This window comes from Sparus aurata, chromosome 13, assembly GCF_900880675.1.
Source record: "Sparus aurata chromosome 13, fSpaAur1.1, whole genome shotgun sequence".
Taxonomy (NCBI): domain Eukaryota; kingdom Metazoa; phylum Chordata; class Actinopteri; order Spariformes; family Sparidae; genus Sparus; species Sparus aurata.
The window spans coordinates 22,169,739-22,192,365 of NC_044199.1; the positions used below are offsets into that span (position 1 = coordinate 22,169,739).

The 22,627-nt window shown below is 39.7% G+C and overlaps 2 protein-coding genes across 17 annotated transcripts in view; both read left to right on the forward strand.

The window, feature by feature from the left end:
* dlg2 (discs, large homolog 2 (Drosophila)) overlaps positions 1–22,627 on the forward strand; it is a 216,801-nt gene that overhangs the window by 190,269 nt on the left and 3,905 nt on the right. For 12 of the 16 annotated variants that reach the window (XM_030438654.1, XM_030438657.1, XM_030438655.1 and 9 more), the window contains 9 exons: positions 1,142–1,318; positions 2,907–2,982; positions 4,403–4,499; positions 7,018–7,068; positions 8,342–8,443; positions 9,303–9,326; positions 10,112–10,284; positions 10,610–10,719; positions 20,060–20,151. In XM_030438654.1, coding sequence (XP_030294514.1) covers positions 1,142–1,318; positions 2,907–2,982; positions 4,403–4,499; positions 7,018–7,068; positions 8,342–8,443; positions 9,303–9,326; positions 10,112–10,284; positions 10,610–10,719; positions 20,060–20,151 — 902 coding nt within the window. Of the gene's footprint in view, positions 1–1,141; positions 1,319–2,906; positions 2,983–4,402; positions 4,500–4,983; positions 5,030–7,017; positions 7,069–8,341; positions 8,444–9,302; positions 9,327–10,111; positions 10,285–10,609; positions 10,720–20,059; positions 20,152–22,627 lie in introns of all 16 variants that reach the window. The other 4 variants (XM_030438660.1, XM_030438661.1, XM_030438671.1 and 1 more) reach the window with 2 other exon arrangements.
* On the forward strand, positions 12,999–15,680 carry LOC115594537 (uncharacterized). Its single transcript, XM_030438672.1, has 2 exons — positions 12,999–15,083; positions 15,179–15,680. Exon 1 carries the CDS (start codon positions 14,083–14,085, stop codon positions 14,965–14,967), a length of 885 nt encoding a protein of 294 aa, XP_030294532.1. The 5' UTR covers positions 12,999–14,082; the 3' UTR covers positions 14,968–15,083; positions 15,179–15,680.

Genomic DNA, 22,627 nt, shown 5'->3' on the forward strand with positions numbered 1-22,627 from the left:
TTCACTTGTTTTTCTTGTTGTGGGTTGTTACTGTTGTTCTTCATTGTCGTCGTCATCTTCTTCTTCTCTCCGTTTTAAAGCTGGGGTCGGTTAGCGCGCTAGCTACCTACACATAGGTTCTGAGCTGTGTCAGTAAAAATCTGATTAGCCAATGGGGACGCTCTGCTGAAAAGGCCCGCCTACCCGAGAGGTTTGTGCCAAAACTGCAAACAAAAAGTCAGGGAGCGCAAACGAGACAGAGCTGCAGAGAGACCGCAAAGCTGAGAGTCAGCGCAAAAGTCTGAGTGGAGAGAGACCAGCAGAGGGAACCGTAAACAAAATAATGTATTATTAGAAGAGTAAAAGACCAATATTTTACACTATTTGACAAATTATTTGATTGCAAGTTCTAAGTTTTATTTTTCAAATGAGATTTATGTTCTCTCAAATTCCTGTTTTTTTTGGCATTTAAGAAGTTTTGCTTGTTTCTTTTGGCACAAATCTAATTCCATAAATGTAAATAGTTACATATAAGTTTGTAAATTTTAAAAACTCACGCACAAATTTAGCAAACAACAATTTATATTTGCATTATAAGGGTTAGGGTTAATAAAAATGGTTCGTTAAACATATTTGTGGTTTTCACAGTAAAAAATATAACTTTTTCCTACTCGGATTTTGTTTTTTGTGATTTTAGGTCCATTGTGTTAATACAGTATGTCAAAATGAAATTATAACTGTACAGTCACACATGTGAGGTAATAATTATATTATTACGGTGAAATATAATGGTAAAATCAAAAGTAGTCAAAAACTGCCAATTATATCCCTGATGTCCCACCTTCAAACACAGCCTCATTTGGCCATCCATGAAAAAGCTACTTAACCTCCCACTTTTCTATAGGAATACATACTTCCTACGGGCAATGCACTAGTGTATGTAAAACCAGGGTTGACATCTGTGACTGAGAGAAACATTTCTTATTATAGCAACCCCCATAGACCATCAGTCACTTTTCTCTCTGACCTGGTAAAGCTGTACTTCTAGTTTCTCTCTCCTAAATGAGACAATACCTCACATGGAGCTGTGACAATGAAACAGTCGGAATTAAGTGCATTTGCAATACTAATCCTGATGATCCTTTCATATTCTACTGAACAGGGCACTGTTTGATTATGAGAAGTCAAAGGACAGTGGCCTCCCCAGCCAAGGGCTCAGCTTCAGGTACGGGGACATCCTCCACGTCATCAATGCCTCAGATGATGAGTGGTGGCAGGCCCGCCGTGTTACCCCACATGGGGACAGTGAGGAAATGGGTGTCATCCCAAGCAAGAGACGGTGAGCATTGCACAGAAATGTTTTTCAAGCTGTGGATATTCTGGATGGATATGAATGGTTTGTAAGAATAAGATAGGCACTGCAGCGCCACATGGAAAAAAGATTGATTTTGGCAACATTTTAAAGTGTGTCCTTATCAGTTACTAGGGTGTGGCCTAAGCACTTGCCTACATCAGGATGACTTGACACACAATGAAACCAAATTGATTACCAGTTGAAATCTTTACACTTGTATAAAGGTGACCTTAGCTCATGCATTCAGTGATGTTGCTAGGTTTTTAACGTAGTGAGTCCCTGGGAGCCACTCAAATATGGTTCCAAAATATAATTTGTTAATTCTGACTAATTGTAGTGTTAAACTCATGTTAAATGTTATATGGTTATAATCACGGTTACATATTTGATGAAAATGGATCTTAAAAATAAACAAATAAAAACAAATAAATTGAAATGAAAACAAAACACTGGAACATCTTGCGCTGTCCCCTGTCGGTCAGAGACTGATTCTGTCATGCAGAGTGCATTACAAAGCACAATAAAACATAGAAGCTTACAACAATGCAAAGGGACAACGTCTCAATGAGGAATTATGTATAAAGGGAACCATAAATATACCTTTAAATTAGCTGCTGCACTAGTTTAAAAAAATCCAACTGACAATGTATAATGGTGTTTAACAGATGAGTGAAGCTGCAATTTGGGTGCACTGAATCCTAATCTGGCCAGGAGCAGGATCCACACTTTGACTTTGACTTTCTCTGACTGTGTGGAAATTTGATGTTTTCATATCACAGATGATGAAGAAAGGCGTTAAAACACAAGTCTGGGGCTGCAGGTGATACATACCGATGTGGGCTGAAAAATAAGTTTAGTGAGTTGCTGATCTCCTGAAAATCCTGAGTCCGGTATGCCTACAGCCCTATCACAGCATCCTGATACACTTATATACAAAATTCAAGTAGACTGAATGAATTTCTATAATTTCTATGATTTCCACACAACAAGTCACCTGAACAGCAAAGCATCATCCTTCATCATAGTGACAAGAGAATGCAGAATCAATCAAGAGCTGATTATGCTTGACAGTGACCCAGTTAGTTTATTAACCAATACCAAGTCTGTAGCTTCAGTTGTTAAACTGTGTGTGTCAAGGATTGGTCTTTGTTGCAGCACAAAGTATCACCTTACAATGACTAAGTTATGCACACAGTGCACAGATGGTCAGATGTGGTGACCAGAGGATTTTTTCTGTCTTCATAGTAAGTTTACTTATTTCAATAAGGATTTGTTGATCACAATGTAGCATTACAAGAGATAACATACTGTGCATCCCCTGCATGCATCCTTTCAGATTTTAATGCCTCAGATATGTAAACCTAGCAACATCACTGCACGTATAACATAGCTCACTGAAAACATCTTGATATTCCTGCACATAGATAGTTTGTAGCAATGACTGAGGAGAAATTGAATTTTAATATACAAGTACAAGTAGACTTACTTTGTATAGTGAAAAGTAGTGTCAACACGAGTAATATCATTTAAGCTCTTGGGTTGATACTGACTGACACGGCTCTTTGCTTGGCAGAGTGGAAAGGAAAGAGCGGGCGCGTCTAAAGACTGTGAAATTCAATGCCAAGCCAGGTTCATTTGATTCCAAAGGGGTAAGTGACTTTATGGGAGCCACAAAGTGGCATTTACCGCATTCATTTGATGATTCATAGTGTAGCTCAAAAGTAACTAATTTGCTGTGTGAAAGTTTAAGTCTCACCGGTCAGTGTCTAACCACATTTACCTGTGCCATATAAATGTTCTAGTGTTCTCACTGTTGTTTGATGTCCATTCGAAGCTTACTTTTGATACTTTCAGGTTTTGTGCTATTTGTCCCACTTCATGCAGAGACTTTCTTGATAGAAATTTCGTCAAGTTCATGTCAATAATGTCTGAGCTTTGAACAACTACCACACTGCATGACAAAATGGAGCCCTCAAAAGTATCATTGTTATTATTTGAAGACTCCTTCTCTAAAGTTCCTCTTCTCTTTCCATTACTGCATGTGTTTTTATGTGCATATGACAATCTTATCTATGACTATACCCCACTTGTTACTTTTCTCATAGCATGGTTTTTGTTACTCTTTTCTCACCTTGCTCTTACTTTAAATACCTCTAATGCAACTGTGGCACATCAAGAAGTTCTGGCAGCTATTGTATTATTACAAAGAAGGTAAGGGTTATAGTCTTATACTAATTTGGCTCAGGCTAAAGTTTGACTGATTCCGACAATAAAAGATGATTTCTCATTATTCAAATCAGACTTTGTTTGTGCACAGATGCAGAACTGCTGTTCAATCAAAACATTTTAGTACATATAACAATATAGAATCTATTCACATATTTTATATGAAGTTATTAAGAGATACAGTTTTTTCAATTTTAAATTAATGTTACATCATATTTTTATTTTATCGTTTTAGTCTATAACATGTCAGAAAGCAGTCAAAAGGTAGTTAAAAAATGCCCATCACACTTCAAATTATCACCCCTAACCAACAGTCCAAAAACCCAAAGTTATAACATTTACAACTTGAACGGCACTAGAGTGCATACCTCCACCAAGCCCCAACAGTCCCCTCAATCAGGCCTAAATCGATATCAAACTTGATTGCCCTGTGTCACTCAATATGTAACTGCAAATAACTGCTTAACCATATTTAAGATCAGCAGATAACAGCTACCTAAATACAACAGATTTATTGCACCAAAATCCATGCATTATTCTCTGACAAAAACAAAAATGTTGGAGAACACGCTATTGCAAATAGAATTAAATCCTGGATCCCTCCCTTTATCCACACTAAAGTTAATTGGATTTTTTCTGGGATGACACCGATACGTAAACTGCTAAGCAAAGCTAATAATATAAAAAAAGACTAAAGCAAAACATTTTCACATTGGAATTACTAGAAACAGTTCACCAGAGAACCTGAACTTCTTGACGTCCTACTTTCTGCAAAGCAGTTGTTTTGTCTGCATGACCGTGACAGATATACCTGTTTGCCCCATGCTTTCTCTCCCTTCACAGTCATTCAATGACAAACGTAAAAAGAATTTCATCTTTACACGAAAGTTCCCATTCTACAAGAACAAAGAGGGTGAGCAGGATGGCGGTGATTCAGACAGTAAGTAAGCTCACAACACACATGTAACTCAGTTCAGAGGGTCAGTGTAGGTCACATGTAGAGCTGACAGGGGGTCAACAGGTGTATTTCAGGGGCAGAGGCTCCTCGGAAGCCTTCCCTGCTTCTTCTCATGATAATTCCATGTCTTTGATTTCTTTCTCTTTCTGTTGGATCACAATCAGAGATATTCTGGCTCGGATGTTGATCAGTCAGCAGGAGAGAAGCCAAGTCAATGCTTTCATTTTTCCTGTCCCCATTTGGTGATACTGCACGACCCAGTTTCCCTTCAGAGATCATTAAGGTTCAGCCAGCCTGCTGCTATCATGCTATATTTGCTCCCCCTGCTGGCTGCTCAGTGTCTAGACAGAGGCAGAACTGTGGGCCCACAGCTCCCCCTGTTCATTGCCTCCAACCTTTTGCTTATGTTGCGGCTGTCCTCCTTCCTCTCTGTCTTCTGTTCTGGCACTCTTGGGACGGCTAATAGGACATCCTGGGAATGGGTGATGATGGGTATGGGACAAAAACATTCAGTAAGTTGGTGTCAATGATTCCTCATTTCTGTCTTGTCCCCACGCTCTGAACTGTTGCATGCCGCGTTTGCTTGGTTTGTCCTGCATCCCAGTTTGCAGCATGCGATGAAAATATTGTTTTTTTATATTTAGTTGTATATTTGATACAGTAATATAAGTCATTTTGTAGAGGTTCACCTTTTCCTTTCTTTTGTAAAATAGCATTGATCATTTGACTTTTTGAAATTATTGTATTTAGTACATTTCAAAGAGGCTGATTCAGCTTATCTTATCATCCTGCTTCATTAAGTTTGATGTCAACCAGTCTGTTTTTGGTATTGTCCTTGTTGGGTGGTTTTAATTTACATCCATTTATACACTTGTTTTGAGAATTTGGGCAGTTTGGTTGAAGCAGAACAGGCACTACAGGCCTCCTGTGGGGTTTTCACGTGCTGAACAGACAACATTTTTTTTATCGTTGCACCCCTTACTGATACATTTTTTCAGTTGTTAATTATGTTAAATGCATGTTTGCATGACGTATACAGCCGTAATTTTTGTTTCTTTGCTAATTAGCATGTCGTCTGATGTAGACTTGTGTAGCATGTCACTATTACTTCTGTTTACATTCTAAATGACCGTATGTTGTTGTTTGTTGTGTGCTGTTGGAGTAAATATTTCAGTCATTGGGGATATGGGCATATATTGCCATTTCTCCACTAGTGCTTTTGGCCACACCCAGTCAGACTAAGCCGCTGATTTGCCTTTACATCACCAGTTTTACTGCGCCAAGTTGAGTTAAGCCGCAACAGCAATGGGCCTGCTACAGAGTAGGGCCAAGCTGCAGCCGCCCTGCCTTTCAAGCGGGCTGCGGTGACAAACACCCCTCTCTACCCAAAATCCATATTGAACTCACGTCTTCAGGAAACCTGAGAGAAAAGGCGGTTTTAAAAACCAGTGTGTTCAGCTCTCAGGACTTTTATAGCTTCTAACTGAATCTCGTTAGTTTCTCTCAATCCTGTTTGTACTTTCATACATCTGCTGGGTTTCATCGTTTTATTGTACTATTATAATCCCGCTAGGGAAATTCTTTTTCTTTTTTTTTCCCACTCACATTACACACACACGCAATGTATAGAGGAGATGAGTGAAGGGGCTGCCATACATGCTACAGTGCCAAGGGCACATCAGCAATAGATATTCACCAGGATGTGAACTAGCATTCTCCAACTACTAGTCTACATCATACTTTTTTTGGTCTGAGTGGGACTTGAACCAACCTTCGAATCCCCAAGCCAAGTCCCTATGCTGCCCCTTTCAGCTATTTCAGGAGTCCTGTTTGGTTTCTGCTGCTGAAAACATGTTTCCTGTAATGCTGCTTCTTAATAAAAGCTTTTAAATTGCTTGTGAAAAGTGCATCATTGATTTTTAAAACCTTTAGGCTGGTAGACTAGCAAAACCCCAGCCGCACCAACTCAAACCGAATAGAGCCAGGCCGGCAGATGTAATGGAAAAAATGGCATATGTCCATGTTAATTTAAATGAAAAATTAATTAAAAGTTTTCCTACATCCATCATTTGAAAAAGAGTGAGATTATATTTAAGTGTTTTTAAATAATCTCATGTCAGCATTTTTATATTCGAAAGATTTTGAATACCCTTAACCACACCATGAGCTAAGAAAGAGACTAACTGTCCTGAATTCATTCAGTCAGGATGCTGGAGAGTGAGAGATACTAAACTGGAGTTCAAAGTATGAATGAATGTTTAAAGGTGAATTTAATATTTCTATAAATATTATTTCTTCTATTAATATTTTCTATTTCTATAATATAGTATTTGGTCTAATTTGTGGCAGTTCATCATGTGATTTATATATTCAGCATAAGATTTCATCTTGTTGAAAATCACTAAAATAGATCCAAAATAATAATAATGTTATTTGCTTTCATGTATGATGTGTTGTCTATGTCAGTAATGAGAAAAAATGTCACTGTCTACCCCCTCAGGGAGTCAAGAGGACGTGATTCTCTCATATGAACCTGTGCTGCAGCAAGAAAGTAAGTAGTCTACACTAGGACTGTCACAATATCAGATTTGTATATATATCACATCACAATATCACATTGGACAACTACTATGGCCAAAATAATCCAGGATAAATTATTATCGCACTCACACAAACCACACAAAACTGTAGCTAACATTACTTGTTACTGCAGCTTTTTCTTCTTCTTTTCTGTCGTTTGATGGTTGGCAACTAGTTGACAACTTAAGGCACATTACTGCCACCTGCTATAACAAAGCAAGAACAGAGAAAAAACAAACAAATAAAGAGGCAGTGGATTATTTACATGATTTTATCATATAGCTTTGTGTTGTTTATTGATCACAAGGGGGTGTCAGTATATAACAGAGACTGAGAATGAGAATCTATAATCAACTATCTTTCTTTAGAACTAATTTAAGACTTTGCCTACATATCACAGTACTGCTCTTTTTTACCAGCAATGTTACCTGCTTTCTTTGTCAGCAACTGTTTCGTAAAGTTGCTCAAAATAGCACACCTCACGTTTAAGATTGTTTCATTCACAATTTTCGTTGTCATAAAAGCAGGTGAGTTGTGCGTGGGGGAAGCTTGTTGTTGATTTATAGCTGTTCAAAACCAAAGTGCACTGAGCAACATCACAACAACCAGGTAAACGTATTATGTGCCTACATTAAATAGGAGAGGTCGCATAACAATCAGTGAGTTTACAGGACGTGTGATAAAACAGAGCATCTCTCTCTTTCTGCAGAGCATGTGTGAGTGACAGTAGACGGCGGGGGAGGAGCAAGGGCTGATTGCCACCTAGTTAATCAATTGCAGATGTTGTTTTTCTCTCAGACAGATTAAAAGGATTAAAAGTATAAAATGCTAAAGATATACTGCAGGTAAATCATAAGCTCATGTCTATGTCTGTGGGCACCCTGTTGGCGACCCCTGCTTTATAATAATAAATGATATAGTTGTCACCATGAAGAATAAAAGAACTATGACCTGAAATTCTAGGCCTGATTGGTGGGATTCAGTCAATACATGATACAGTTTGTGTGTTGCTTCTATTAGTTCTGATGCTGTGTGACGATTTTCTATATCCCGTTATCTCTACTTGTTATTCAAATTTCTGTTGTGTACTGCATATTTCTTTACACAACAAGAACTAAAGCCCCCTTGCCCACACAACATATGACAAAACCTTCATCGGATTTACCTTCATGCATAACAAACAAACTGTTGTATTTTAAAGAAATTTTTTAGAAATTGCGTATATCCTTGTTTTTTCCTTCCAGTTCACTACGCCAGACCTGTTATAATCCTTGGCCCTATGAAGGACAGAATCAATGATGATCTGATATCAGAGTTCCCAGACAAGTTTGGCTCTTGTGTGCCACGTAAGTGTTGTTCACAGACACGAGTGAAACAAAAAACATGTGAAATTACAGGTTGTTTCATGCATTACATAATGGCTGTAGCATGACATGATGGTACTGACAATGAGTAGAAATGGTGAAATTATTATCTGTATTTAACAGTGTGTCTACCTGCCACTGAGTCAGTCATTAGTCATAAACTTCATTGCACACCAACATCACCAACTCATCCCACTAGTTTTCTGCATTCATCACTTAAATCACTGAAGTTATTGAATAGAAAACAAATGTTAAATGACAATTATTTAACTTTTTGTCTTCAATAACCATGCCACATATAAATCTAATCAAAAAAGCTTAATTGCGCGTCCTTATGAAAACTCATAACAGCCATTGTTGCACTTAGAGCCATTTATCCAAAGACTGACAGCTACAGTAACTCACAGTTACAGCTGTAACTGTATCTACCATTGTGTTCAGAGATATACATCACAACCATACAGTGGCAGTAAGAGGTGATAATGTGGTGTTTGTGTGTGTTCTCCCATTCACACTGACACATACTGCTGGGATGTGGATATGTTGACAGATTTCAGTAGTCAACTGAAATGTGACGGATAAACTTATGTTACGCTGTGATGAGGTTCATGATTTCATTGGAGGGACAAGTCTGCCTTCACTCTAAATTCAGCCAACCTTTCTCCGTATTATTACCCACAGCTTTCCACATACCACCACTTCTGACAAACCTTTTAATCACCCCATTCCTCTATGCCTTATGTTATGTAGCTATCCTTCATCAGCCAAAGCAGATTTTATTTTGCATGTTTTAATTTACCCATCTCTTTTATTTCAATGTACCTTTTTAAACCATATAAAGCTGCCAACAGTTCAGGGCACCAAGGTAAGTGAGCAGCTAATCTAAGTTGAATTTTCTTCCCTTTCTGTAGAAAGTGAGTCTTGAAGTAATTTATCCCCTTTACTTTGTTTAAGCTGTTGGATGTATGTTTGTGTGGTATAAGATAGAATTTGTTAGTGTTGGACACTAGTGTTCAAACAAAAGTCCACTTCCTGCCTTTGTCAAAGCATCCATTATCAGTCATCTTTTTTTCTTTAGAGATATCCAGTGAAAACTGTCTAGAAAATTGTGTCCGACAATAAGGAATTGTTTCTTTGCCAAAGCAGTGGAGTGGAGATTTCACCTCATCTGTGAACGTTATCCAATTAATTGAATAAAAAAAGGCAACAAATGGGCTTTCCCATGAATGTGGGAAGAAAACGTGTGACAACATTTACTGTCCTGTTTCACTCTTTTGTGCAAATTTCATTACAAGCACTTAAATAGGCGGGTGGATATCTTCAAGGTAAACGTGTAGCACAGTTAGCTTCAGTATGTTTTGCCATGAACAAATGAACAAACTCTGGTTGCTACTAGGTCAGATTGGCAGGATTGTTTTTGTGACACTATTTTTGTGATGAAAGAAGCATTGGGACTGACAATATCAGATCCACAATGGATTTTGTGCTAATTACAACAAGGTATCTCAACTAATTTGCTAATTATGTACAGTGTTAACAATTATGTAGAGCATTGCTATGTGTATTATAGACTTAAGAGAGATTGAAGAAGAAGAAATGTTGGTGTTTGTTGTAAAAATAATAATGTGTCTTGTCTCCCTTGCACCAAAGATACCACTCGGCCGAAGAGGGACTACGAGGTGGACGGGCGAGACTACCACTTTGTGATGTCCAGAGAGCAGATGGAGAAGGACATCCAGGAGCACAAGTTCATTGAGGCGGGACAGTACAATGATAATTTGTATGGAACCAGTGTCCAGTCTGTAAAATATGTGGCCGAAAGGGTGAGGCTCTTCTCTTGTTTATAAAAGCTGCACCTTAGAGAAACAAACATAATGTATAGAAGTTCTTGTAATGTAAGGCCCATACAGCTCATGTATGTCAACCTGGATGGTGTATGATTTCTATACCGAAGGGAAGTGTAACGTCCTCCTGTGGATGGAGCTTTTACTTGATACACTTTAGGTCATCAGATACACGATGTGAGTTTTGTTTTAGGATTTAAAAAAAATCTTGCAGTATGCAGCTTTGGTATTATAGCCTGAGAGAACAGAGTTTGTGAGTGTGATCTTAAGTGGTACATCTCTTGTAAATTCATGTCTGTCTTAGGGGAAACACTGCATACTGGATGTGTCTGGAAATGCCATCAAACGACTACAAGTAGCACAACTCTATCCCATCGCCATCTTCATAAAACCAAAATCTATTGATTCATTAATGTGAGTATTCATTTTGTCTTATATTACAAACCACATAAAGCACTAATTAGCTTTTAGTAACACTTTTCTGTAATACTACATTCTTCCACTAGCTTGCATGTTCACTGTACATTTTTTGTTTGTATATTACTGAAAGGGTTTAGGAGCAATTTGTGAGATATGGCCAGAATTTTTGTTTAAAACATTCAAAGAAATAACTGACATTATCAACAAGGTTTGAAGAAACAACAGTGTTGACTTTATGTCAAAGAACTTTTTACTGAGTTTACCGAGTAGCATGCTAAGCAGCTAGCCCCAGCAAGTCCTATTCTTGTATTACCACCCTATACCTCAAGAGGTTATAGTCAGATAATTTCAACTGCAAGATGTGTGTAGTAACGAGTTTGCCACTTAGTAATAAGTCAACAAAATAAACTCACAAATTGTCAAAAAAGGAAATATTATTACACCTACAAAAACAGAAAAACACGACCGTGCACCATCTTTATACACATTTCATTCAAACTCAACATAAACAAACAAAAACTCCCCAGTAGTCCGCGAGCCAGAGCCCCAAATTTGGGCCATCGGTATCATCTGGGGGGACAAAGTCTCATTGTGATTTTTTGCAAGGTATACACCCCTAGTACTAGAAAAATCACGATAGCAGTGCAGGGGTGGTAGCGAAATCACTTTTTTTCAGCTCATGAAGTTGTTAACCCCCTAAAATAAATTCCGTTTTTGAAATCTGGTGTATATTTGGTTCAGGCTCATAGGCTCTATTGTCAATATTCTATAATATGGTGCTTGGTATTGTTGGAAAGGGGACCTTTTAAGCTTTCATTTAAGCCCAGTACCGAATCTGTCTGACAAACACACAGGTCACATGACTTCTTTAAACCAGAAATAACACACATTTTCTCACAATTTTCACCTAAACTGTATGCTTTCTTGTGCCTCTACGGCATGAAAGAACACCAGGGACACAAAACTCAACAACCTCAATACTCAAGACACTCTGATGATTCAGAAAATGTACAATATACCCATACTATTTATTTGTGAGAGCCTTAAATTAGACTTGTGCAGCCAGCACAAGTCTTCAAAATAGAATGGAGCAAATAGGATGCACGGAATGTTGATGCATTTTGACAGTTTGACAAGGTTTTGTCAGTTGGTTCAGTTGACTGGTTATAACAACACTACCATCTATGCCATCTTCAATCAACTTCCAATGAGTCCAGGGAGTATTAAATGTAAGTACAAAATACTTTTTCTCTTTTGCTTGTGAATTAAAGGGGAATAGACAGAGGGATATTATACCTATAGCTGTACCTGTAACAGTAGCTAATGTTAGCTTCGTGTTTTTTGCAGGCCAGCTATCTAGCAGGCTAGCTAGCTTGCAGGTTAAACAGTGTAACAGTAACAGTAACAGTAACTGCTACAGTGCAGGCTAGCTAGCTGCATCAGTTGGACATCTTCCAACATTTCCAAGAGGATTTAAGTGATATCAGGTTAAGCTTATGTTATGATGGGTTGGGTTTAAGTAATGTCAAGTAACAAACCGCTTCTTCCTTTTTTTCAACACAATTGTTCATTAACCTGTAATGTTTACATCATCACCCTTGTGATTTTCTTTTTAGTTACTTTGATGGTGGAACACTCCTGCACATTAGAACTGAGTAGAGGAGATTTAGATCTGGATTCAGAATGGACATCCAGTACAAAGAGTCTGAAGTGTGTATCATACACCATAAAACATCAAAAGAAGATGAAGAAATCTTTGGTCTTAAAGACTATGAATCCTGGAAAACATTGCTTGATGCAGCTAAAGTGAGAAACTATGCCCCTATTACTAGATGTTGCTAAAGACCTCAGAGAAGAAGAAGTCCCAAGAATCCACTATCACAGGAAATGCCGGAGCCTCTTCACAATGAAAAGAGAATTAGAGACTCTGAAAAGGAAAGCCACAGAAAACATTACAGATGAAGCTGGAGAGAATAGCTTATCAAAAAGACCAAATAGGAGATCTTCAGATGGAGCAAGAGAATATCATCCAATCTGCATTTTTTGTAATAAAGGGAAGTTTGTAAAGGGCTCCAAGTCAAGTGAAAAACTTACACAAGCTGTAACATTAAATGCTGACCAAACACTAAGAGAATGTGCCACCCAAAAAAGAGATGAAAAGATTCTAGCGGTAACAAGCAGAGATGTAGTTGCGGCAGGGGCCCACTATCATCGTTCATGCTATAAGGAGTACACAAGAATCAAGAAAAGGGAGCCCAAGCACCAAGATAACGATGCAGGAACAGATAGTGATGAAGAGTATAAAAGGATTAAAAGGGAAGCCTATAAAGACCTTTTTGTGTATATCAGAACTGATATCATACCCAACGAAACAGTTGTACAGGTCACGTCTTTGGTCACAAAGCTCACATCATTCATGCTATCTAGTGGAGTTACAAGCCTGCGAGATTCAACAAAGAAGAACATTCGAAGGACGCTTGAAAATGAGCTGGGAAATTCTGTAGATATATATCCAGATGACAAAGCCAAATTGCTGATGGTTCCTCATACTGTTTCTATAAGGGATGTTGTCTTGGAAAATCAAAATCTGCTGAGGGAACTCAACCTATGGAGGGCCAAGTCAACCAATGTCAACAAGATCATAGATCAGACATCATCACATATCAGATCTATCATTAAACAGGAGATGACTGTGACCCCCTGGCCATTCCATCCATCTGATGTGAAAGATAGTGGTTATATCACCTTACCAGATCAACTAGAACGGCTTCTCGTTGGACTGCTCACTGGAAATCCTGACACCAAACTAAAACACAGAAGATCGCTGCTTTGGTTCAATCATTTAGTCTGGACATAATATACGCTGTCACATGTGGTCAACATAAAACACCAAAGCACATTCTGCTCACGTATGCTGTAAAAACACTGACGGGTAATACTGAGCTCATACAAACCCTGAACAAGCTGGGGCATGGGGTGTCTTACTCCCAGCTTGAAGAGAACAACACTGCTCTGTGTCTCCAAAAACTAGCAACAGCCTCTAACCAAAGAGTTGTACTTCCAGCCTCCATCAAGCCCCATGTCTTCACTAATCTTGCATGGGATAATATTGATAGACTTGAGGAAACCCTCACTGGAAAGGGTACATCACACAGAGTTAATGGCATAGTGGTGCAGGCCAATGTCTATGGACCACATCTGCCAAGAACCGATCTTCCACACATTGAGAAACTGAAGCAGAGATCAGTCACCATTGAAGACCAAGGCATGGAAGTATATGTAGCAGGTGAGCAAGTTTGAAAATTAGCATGAAGCTATAATCATGTATCTATTTTCTATGTATCCAATTTAATTGTGATGTACATTCCTCATAAAGCATGCATTCATGCATTCATTCATTCATTCATTCATTCAGGTGCACGTGTTGGCCCACAACCTCTTCCAACCAGGGAACACTGTATCCAGGAAACCAAGGAGGCTGCTCTTCTTGCAAGAAAGAAGACAATGGTGTGGGCACTTGCAAGGCAAACAGATCCAGAGAATCAGACAATCCCCAGCTGGACTGGTTTTAATATCAGCACCAGGGACCAGGAACCAACCTCACAAGATATTGTTGAGTATCTGCCAACCATCAACTCACCAGCCACTGAGTTGAACACAGTGTTTGAAATCCTGAAACAATCAGAGCTAATCAGGAAGGAGCTGCACCTAGAGACAATAGTTGTAGTCATGGGTCAGGCGCTCTATGCAAAAGCCACTGAGATAACCTGGAAGCACAGAGAGTGGTTCTCCAACATTCTTCTCAGGATGGGGACATTCCATACCATATGTAATGCCTTAGCCATCATAGGAAAGCGGTTTAGGGATGCTGGTCTAAAGGACATATGCATAGAGGCTGGAGTTGTCGCAGAGGGGTCCATCAATGGAGTCCTTGATGGTAAACACTACAACTGTGCAGTCAGGGTCCACAAGTACATCTCAGAAGCACTGATGAGACTGGCATGGGAAGAGTTCACACCCTGGGTTGAGAAAAATGCTCCAGAGAGGAGTCAGATGATCACATCATTTTTGGAGGATGTGAAAGACATGACCAGTGAACTGAACCAAGAAAAGATGACCAATCTGCTGCAAAGTCCACTCTCAGCTGAGCTGATAACCCTGTGGACAGACTTTCTAGAACACCTCCGTCACAACAATGGAGAGCTCTCTGCATTCTGGATGTCATACATTGACATGGTATAGGATGTAGTACTTGGCCTTCTGCGTGCGTCTCGTGAGGGGGACTGGGAGTTGCACCTCCACGCTATAAGAACCATGATCCCATGGTGCTTTGCCTATGATAAGATGAATTATGCCAGGTACATTTCTTATGCATTTCTGTATGTTTGTATATTCTGCATCGATTCAATTTGCTAGCCAAAATACTAATATCAATCTCTCTCTCATCTCTCAGGTACCTGTCCCCTTACTTTGCTCAGATGACCAACCTCCCAGAGAAGTATCCTTCTGTGTATGAGGCTTTCAAGACAGGCCAGTTCTCAGTGCAGCTGTCAAATAACAACACATTTGGGAGGATTCCTGTAGACCAGGCTATTGAAGTCACAGTGTATAAAGACACACATACTCCTGGAGGCACATCACGGTTTAGCCTGAAAGCTGGAGCGGTCAGGCGTTACTACCTAACTGCTGAACACCGCAGTGCATTCCTAGGACAGTTAAGGGAGATGCTACAAGGCAACAAATCAAAGCTTTCTCATTCAGAGCTACAGTCACCAAGAATCCATAAAGATGAGGACGCAGTTTCAGCAGTGGTTAGTCTAATACAAGGATGGATAAACCCATTTGACGGTATATATCAATCCAAACATGCACAAACAGACATAACACAGTTTATACCCAACAGCAGTAGTCACACTAAATGCTGCCATAAAATGTTTAATACTGTAAACACAAACTGTGAGCGCTCAATTTTGTTGTACATAGTACAGTGACAATAAAATATATTCTTATTTGCAGAGAAGCGGGACCTCATTAGCATCTCTACGGCAAAAACAGCTCCCAAAGACATTACCTCCGACCTGATGAAGGCATATGAGATTGGTGAGAAATGCTATGCAAACTTCAAGGATGAGAGACTAGACAAAGAAACACCAGCAAAGAAATTCCACGACCCAATGAAAACCAACAAGCTGAAAACATTCAGTGATATGTGTAAGAAGAGAGAAGTGAAATCAAGTGGGAGGGCATTCATCTTAAAAGCAGACAGGTCTCTGTTTGGACGCATCATAGTGATGGCACAAGCACGAAGTCTTAACATGGAGGATATCCTTTCTCATTCTCTTGGTCCATTGCCCTGGGCACTCTCCACACCAGATGGATTGCTGAGAAAAACAAACAAAGCTACTTTGGCCACAGCCTTGCAGAAAAATGTAGCACTACAGGAGAAACACCCAGAAAACTCTGCCACAGTGGTTGATGGGATGAACTTAGTCCAACGAGTGAAAGGTGATGAAGTTACTTTCAGAGATGTTGCCACAACAATCCTGGGTATGGCTCTGAGGGAAGGCAGTCAGAGTAGAAGAATAGATGTTGTGTTCGACACATACAAGCAGAACTCGATCAAGAATTGTGAAAGATCTCTACGGGGTGAAGAGACTGGTCATGAGTTGCAGGATATCACAAGCACACAGATGGTGAGGCAGTGGAGGAGCTTCCTGACCAAAGTCAATAACAAAACTAGTCTCATTAGCTTCATAGTGAATGAATGGAGGAAGCCAGAATACAGAGAAAAGCTACAGGAGAAGAGTCTATATGCAACTGTGAAAGACAAATGTTACAGAATCACACATCTAGACAGTGAGGAGGTGTCAACTCTTCAATGTCAACAAGAAGAAGCAGATGGACGACTACTTCTCCATGCCGCCCATGCCGCAAGAGAGGGATACCAATCCATAGTTATCTGTTCAGAAGACACTGATGTCTTTATCATGTCTTTAGCATTCTGTGACAAGATTGAGGCCCCATTGTTCCTGAAGTGTGGAACAAGAAGCCGTACAAAGCTGGTAGCTATCAGGAAGGTTGCAGCCACTGTTGGCATGGACACTTGTAGGGCTCTCATTGGGTTGCACGCCTACACAGGATGTGACACTGTAAGCGCTTTTGCAGGCAAAGGTAAGACAAGGGCACTTACACCCCTGATGAACAACAAAGAAACACAAGACATATTCTTGAAGTTGGGCCAGGAATGGGACCTCTCACCAGAACTGAGCAACAAACTGGAGGCATTTACATGTGTCCTCTATGCCCCAAAAGCATCAACCACCATGATCAACAAGCTCAGGTACCACCTTTTCTGTGCAAAGAAAGGTGAAATCGAGAGTCATCAACTCCCACCGTGCGATAGCTTAAGGCAACACACACTGCGAGCTAACTATCAGGCTGGTATTTGGAGAAGATGTTTAGAAAAGGACCCACAAGTGCCAAGCCCTGTTGGCAGAGGGTGGAAGATGGAGACAGAGGAGGAAGGCGAACAGTTGGTGCTGCTCTGGATGGAAGTCCAGCCAGCACCTGAAGCTGTCCTGGATCTACTCGCCTGCAATTGCACAAAAAAATATTCACTCCCACGATGTATGTGTCTTGCAAATGGCCTCAGGTGCACAGATATGTGTAAACTGACAGAGTGTGAAAACCAGGCGACCTGTGTAGAAAGTTCAGATGAAGATGAGGACGACATGGAAAATGATGATGATTAGATCATAAAAAATGGATATCAACATACAAACCAGTCTTTGATTAAATATATTCACTTTACAACCTGTTTCTTTGTTGACTTTTACAACTAATACGGCTCCATCCTATTTGTCCATTCTATTTGCTCCATTCTATTTTGAAGACTTGTGCTGGCTGCACAAGTGTAAATACAAATAAATAGTATGGGTATATTGTACATTTTCTGAATCATCAGAGTGCCTTGAGTATTGAGGTTGTTGAGTTTTGTGTCCCTGGTGTTCTTTCATGCCGCAGAGGCAAAAGAAAGCATACAGTTTAGGCGAAAATTGTCAGACAGATTCAGTACTGGGCTTAAATGAAAGCTTAAAAGGTCCCCTTTCCAACAATACCAAGCACCATATTATAGAATATTGACAATAGAGCCTATGAGCCTGAACCAAATATACACCAGATTTCAAAAACGGAATTTATTTTAGGGGGTTAGCAACTTCATGAGCTGAAAAAAGTGATTTCGCTACCACCCCTGCACTGCTATCGTGATTTTTTTTAGTACTAGGGGTGTATACCTTGCCAAAAAACAATGATAGCATTTGTCCCCTCGATGATACCGATCAACCCCCCTGGCTCATGGACTACAGAGCAGTGTTGGTTTGTCTCCACTATCACTTCTGGTTTGGTCCAAATAAATCCTCAGTTCACAGAGTAAGATGTGAAAATATTTTAAACACTGTTTTCACCAGCTGCTGATGCCTGACTCTCTCACTCTCGTCTGCCACTTCATGTCTCTTCTGTCCTTGCTTGCGATGTCTTTTTGTCATCGTCATAGTCTTGATTGGAGCTACTATAAATCACAGAGGCGCTGTACCCCCTTCTTCAAATTGACATTTGTTGGTCTAAGAGGCCGTGTTCCGTCCTAGTCAGGTCTCATGTTGACTTAGAGGTGGATGTGTCAGGTTAAGCTGAACGTAGTTGACTGTGCAGACTTCTGTCAGCTATTAGGGCGACTGGCTCCACAGTTAACTGAGCTACTTGGTAACGGCTGCTAATCACCACAGCCAAAATTGCTACAGCAGAGAATATACTGAGCAGCAGTTAGCGGTTATGCTGTTGCTAGTGTTGCAGGGTAAACCGATACTAGAAAGGTACCGCGGTACCCAGCCGTTAAAAACAATACTTTTTCACGTTTTATTAGTATCGGTATTTTATTAACTTTGTGTGACAGCGGGGCAGCATGTCTGTGTGCAGCTTCTCTCTGCTCCCTCACTGCCGGCAGACAGAGTGGGCGTGGTCTCACAGTGACAGACAGTCAGAGCAGAGCGAGACAGATGTGTTGGCTCTCTTGTCCATTACGGATTTAAAGCATCGTTTACAGACCGGCTTTGTGGTGTCCGTGGGTTTGCCCTTACTATCGGCATGTAAGCGAAATATTTCCATATTTCGCTCCGTGCGTCTACTTCTTCAACAAGCCTCGGACGGTCGGCAGGAGCACTCATGCCGCTCTCAGCTGACAGACATGCGGACTTGTTCAAAGAGTTCAAAGAGCTGCAGGTTAGCGATAGATAACGTTAAATATTCCCCGGATGGAAGTCAAGCGAGATTTTTTTTGTGACAAGCGAACTATTTTTACCATCAGAGTTGCACGAGGCAGTCAGGGGTAAAGCTAACTGTTTAACAGTCTGATGTGGTTCCACACATCAGACTGTGTTTTCACACTGGTAACATGAACTTTACCATAACATGCGCTGGTGTTTACGAGTATGCTGATCAACAACATCACTTAATTATCTATTTTAAGTCAATCAGTACTAGTAATATAATCATAGCATGTACAGTTTTGTCAATAATTTATAATATATATTGTAATTTATGTTATTAGAAAATGCTCTGATTAGAGCACAGACCTCCACCAGGTCTGGGCCATGTGTGTTGTACTTTAGTGCACTAATGTAGTTTGCAGGCTAATAATCCAGGGTTTGAACTATATCAACATGAAATGCAAATTGCAAATTTCCCCTTTGTTGGACGAATAAAGTATTGTCTTATTTTATGAATTGCCAGACTTACAGTAAATGTTATTTATGTTCATTATTTTTATACTGAATAAAATTGTAGTTAATGTGCTGTTAATTTTTTTTTTTCTACTACTGGCACTGAGCATTTAATGAAAAATCAGGTTATTTAATAATCTCTGAGAGCAAACAAGACAAATGAACAAAACAAGAAGACACTTGTCTTCTTGGATACAGATACAGAAGCTATAAAGCTCAGCAGCTTTTACCAAAAAATATATATAATAAAAAGAAATAAATCATTTTAAGTTCCACATTCTGTCATCTAAAATTACTTTTGATGATGTTTTAGTTTTCCGCTGTGGTATCGTTTCAGTATCGGTATCGAGATATTTTAGGCAGGTATCGTACTAAAGTCATAATTTTGGTATCGTGACAGCACTAGTTGTCACCTAAAGTTTTGGAGCTGCCTCCGAATTCTGGCTATCTCTTACAAATGACACATTTCAGAAAGTGTTAATCCAAATTTTGTTCACAGTTGAAGTTTAAATAAAAAATCATGTGTGTAATGATTTGTGTCCTTTGACTCTGTGCAGGGACATGAATAAGAGACTGACAGAGGAACAAGCCAAGAAAACATTTGACAGGGCATTGAGGCTGGAGCAGGAGTTTGGTGAATTCTTTACAGGTAGGCTATTAATAAATGCAGAAAACACAGAAGAATTCTTCTATATTCAGCTTGACTGTGACTGTCACTCAATGCTCAACACAGTATTTGAGCACACAAAGCTAGCTGGGTCCTAGATTAAACACAGCTGCTGCCTTCGTCAAATTTAACATAGTACAGTAGTGAGAATGGTGTACTCACCTGGCAGCGTGCAGATGCTAAAATTATTACAAGTATTGTAAAGAGGTTTTCCTACTTTCGCTTACTGTGAAGTTCTAGACATGTTTTGTTGACTACAAAACGTTTCCATCAGCTGGGGGATGAGAAGATAATGACTGAATTAAAATTTTTTGGGTCGACAGTTCCTTTCACATTGCCTTTCAGCATCTTAAATCGCAATCAGTAAAATTGAAATGTGTAACCATGTCATATATTTTTTTTATATGATAATAGCATATTTATTGTTTCTGATGGCAAGAGAGTATTTTTATAGAAAGCACAGACTGTGATAAAAAGGATCCTTTTTTACTCTAAATCTCTTAATCCTGTACATGGTGACTTTATATCAATGAGGCTTCAGGAGTGAATAGGTGCATGTGCAAATGTAATGATTTAAACTTAAATGTACCTGCTTCATACATATGGAGGATTAAACCTGATTTAAGTATGAATAAATGTATAAATAAATAAATAAATGCATAAATAAATGTATAAATAAATAATGAATAAATAAATGCGAAAATAAATGAATGAATAAATATTTAAATAAATACAGAAATAAATAAATAAATGCTGAAATAAATGTATAAATAAATAAATAAATAAATAAGAGAATGAATAACCGAATTAATAAATAAATAAATGCTTTATATTTATTTCTACATTTCTGTTCACCTACATTTATTTATTTCTGTATTTCTTTGTCCATATGTTAATGAGTTAGGAGGTCCTAACCTCAGTTAAGAGCATGATTGGTCAAATCGGAGAGCCAGACAAAAGCAAACGATTCCCAATCCCAAGCCTTGCTCCCTGTAACGTTGCAAACCAGCTCCAGTTAGCTTAATGGCCTCGACCGCTGTGACAGTTTTAACTGGCGTTCATTTTAGCTGGCGAGGGTCCCAGATGTGCTGGTAGTGTGGTTTGAGAATCCCGTCTGGAGAGGGGTCCTCGGCCATGTCCGCTAACCAGGAAAAACATTCTGCTCATCGATTCAAGTCATGTATATGTGTAACGTTATTTGTTTTGACGTGGCTTGAACACTTCTATCCACACAGAGATGCTGGGGCTGCGACCTGCAAACCCCTGTTAGACGAGCGCTACAGAGCACAAATCGTCCAAAAGTGCATATTGTCGGTCCCATATCTTTGTCGTGAATGTCTGTACTTTCAAACAACTCATGGGTGGAACAGTCTGAGGCACTTGTTCACGCCGAGCAGCTCGAGAGCAGCGTGGAGACCGCTGTTGGCTGTGGCGCTGAGAGCGCAGCGTCCAGGTTAACTTGTGACACCTATTACCATCGAGTATTTCTTTCATTCCGCACTGCGTTCAAATGGTTACTTAAAGCCATCGCTCTGAGCCGCATACATCGTTATTAAGCTGAAGCCGAATCAGTGTGAAAACTGAATGCACTGTCATACAGCCTGCTTGTCAAACAGTCTGCAGAGTACGTTGACATCCAGCCCAAACTCAGCGTGAGGTCAGTCCGCTGTGGCAAAGCGTGAGACGTCCAGATCAACCTGTGATACAAAACACCTGTAGCGACCGTCGACCATGGTTCATAGGAAAGCCCAGACATGTATCTCACTCTTCTCAAGGTATAACGACGAATATCAGAAGGGTGAGGTTGACTCCCCCTCCCCTTCACAGGGCTCGCAAGTGTGTGTGTGTGTGTGTGTGTGTGTGTGTGTTTTTGTTTCTTTTCTGCTACTGTGTTGAACAGTTTGTGAAGTATCCACGTTTTTGAATTGTGGCTGTGTTCCCCACTTGTCATCATTTACAACCACCAAATCAACCCATGGGCAACACACCAGCCCTGTGTTGCAGCAGAAAACAAATCCAACAGATGTCAACATGGTGGACAATATTACATTCAATGCAATGCACGCCCTTATGTGCGCTCTCACACAGTACCAAGAGGGAGCCACAGTTGTTACAAAAGGAAAGAAAACAGTAATGTCAGTAATGTAGGACTTTATTTTAGCTGTCACAGCCTTCACAAAAGTAGTCCCACACAGTAGACCAGGGGTCGGCAACCCACGGCTCTAGAGCCGCATGCGGCTCTTTAGCGCTCCCCTAGTGGCTACCTGGAGCCTCTTCAAAAATGTATGAAAATGGATGGGGGGATATATTTTTTGTTTTAATATGGTTTCTGTAGGAGGACAAACACTCTTAACGTTTTCCAATGCTGTAAAAATGTGCATAATAAATATTAAATTTCAACATTTCTGTCAACTAAGATTTGCGTCATAGCCTGCGACACACGTTTCAGCGTGGCGCC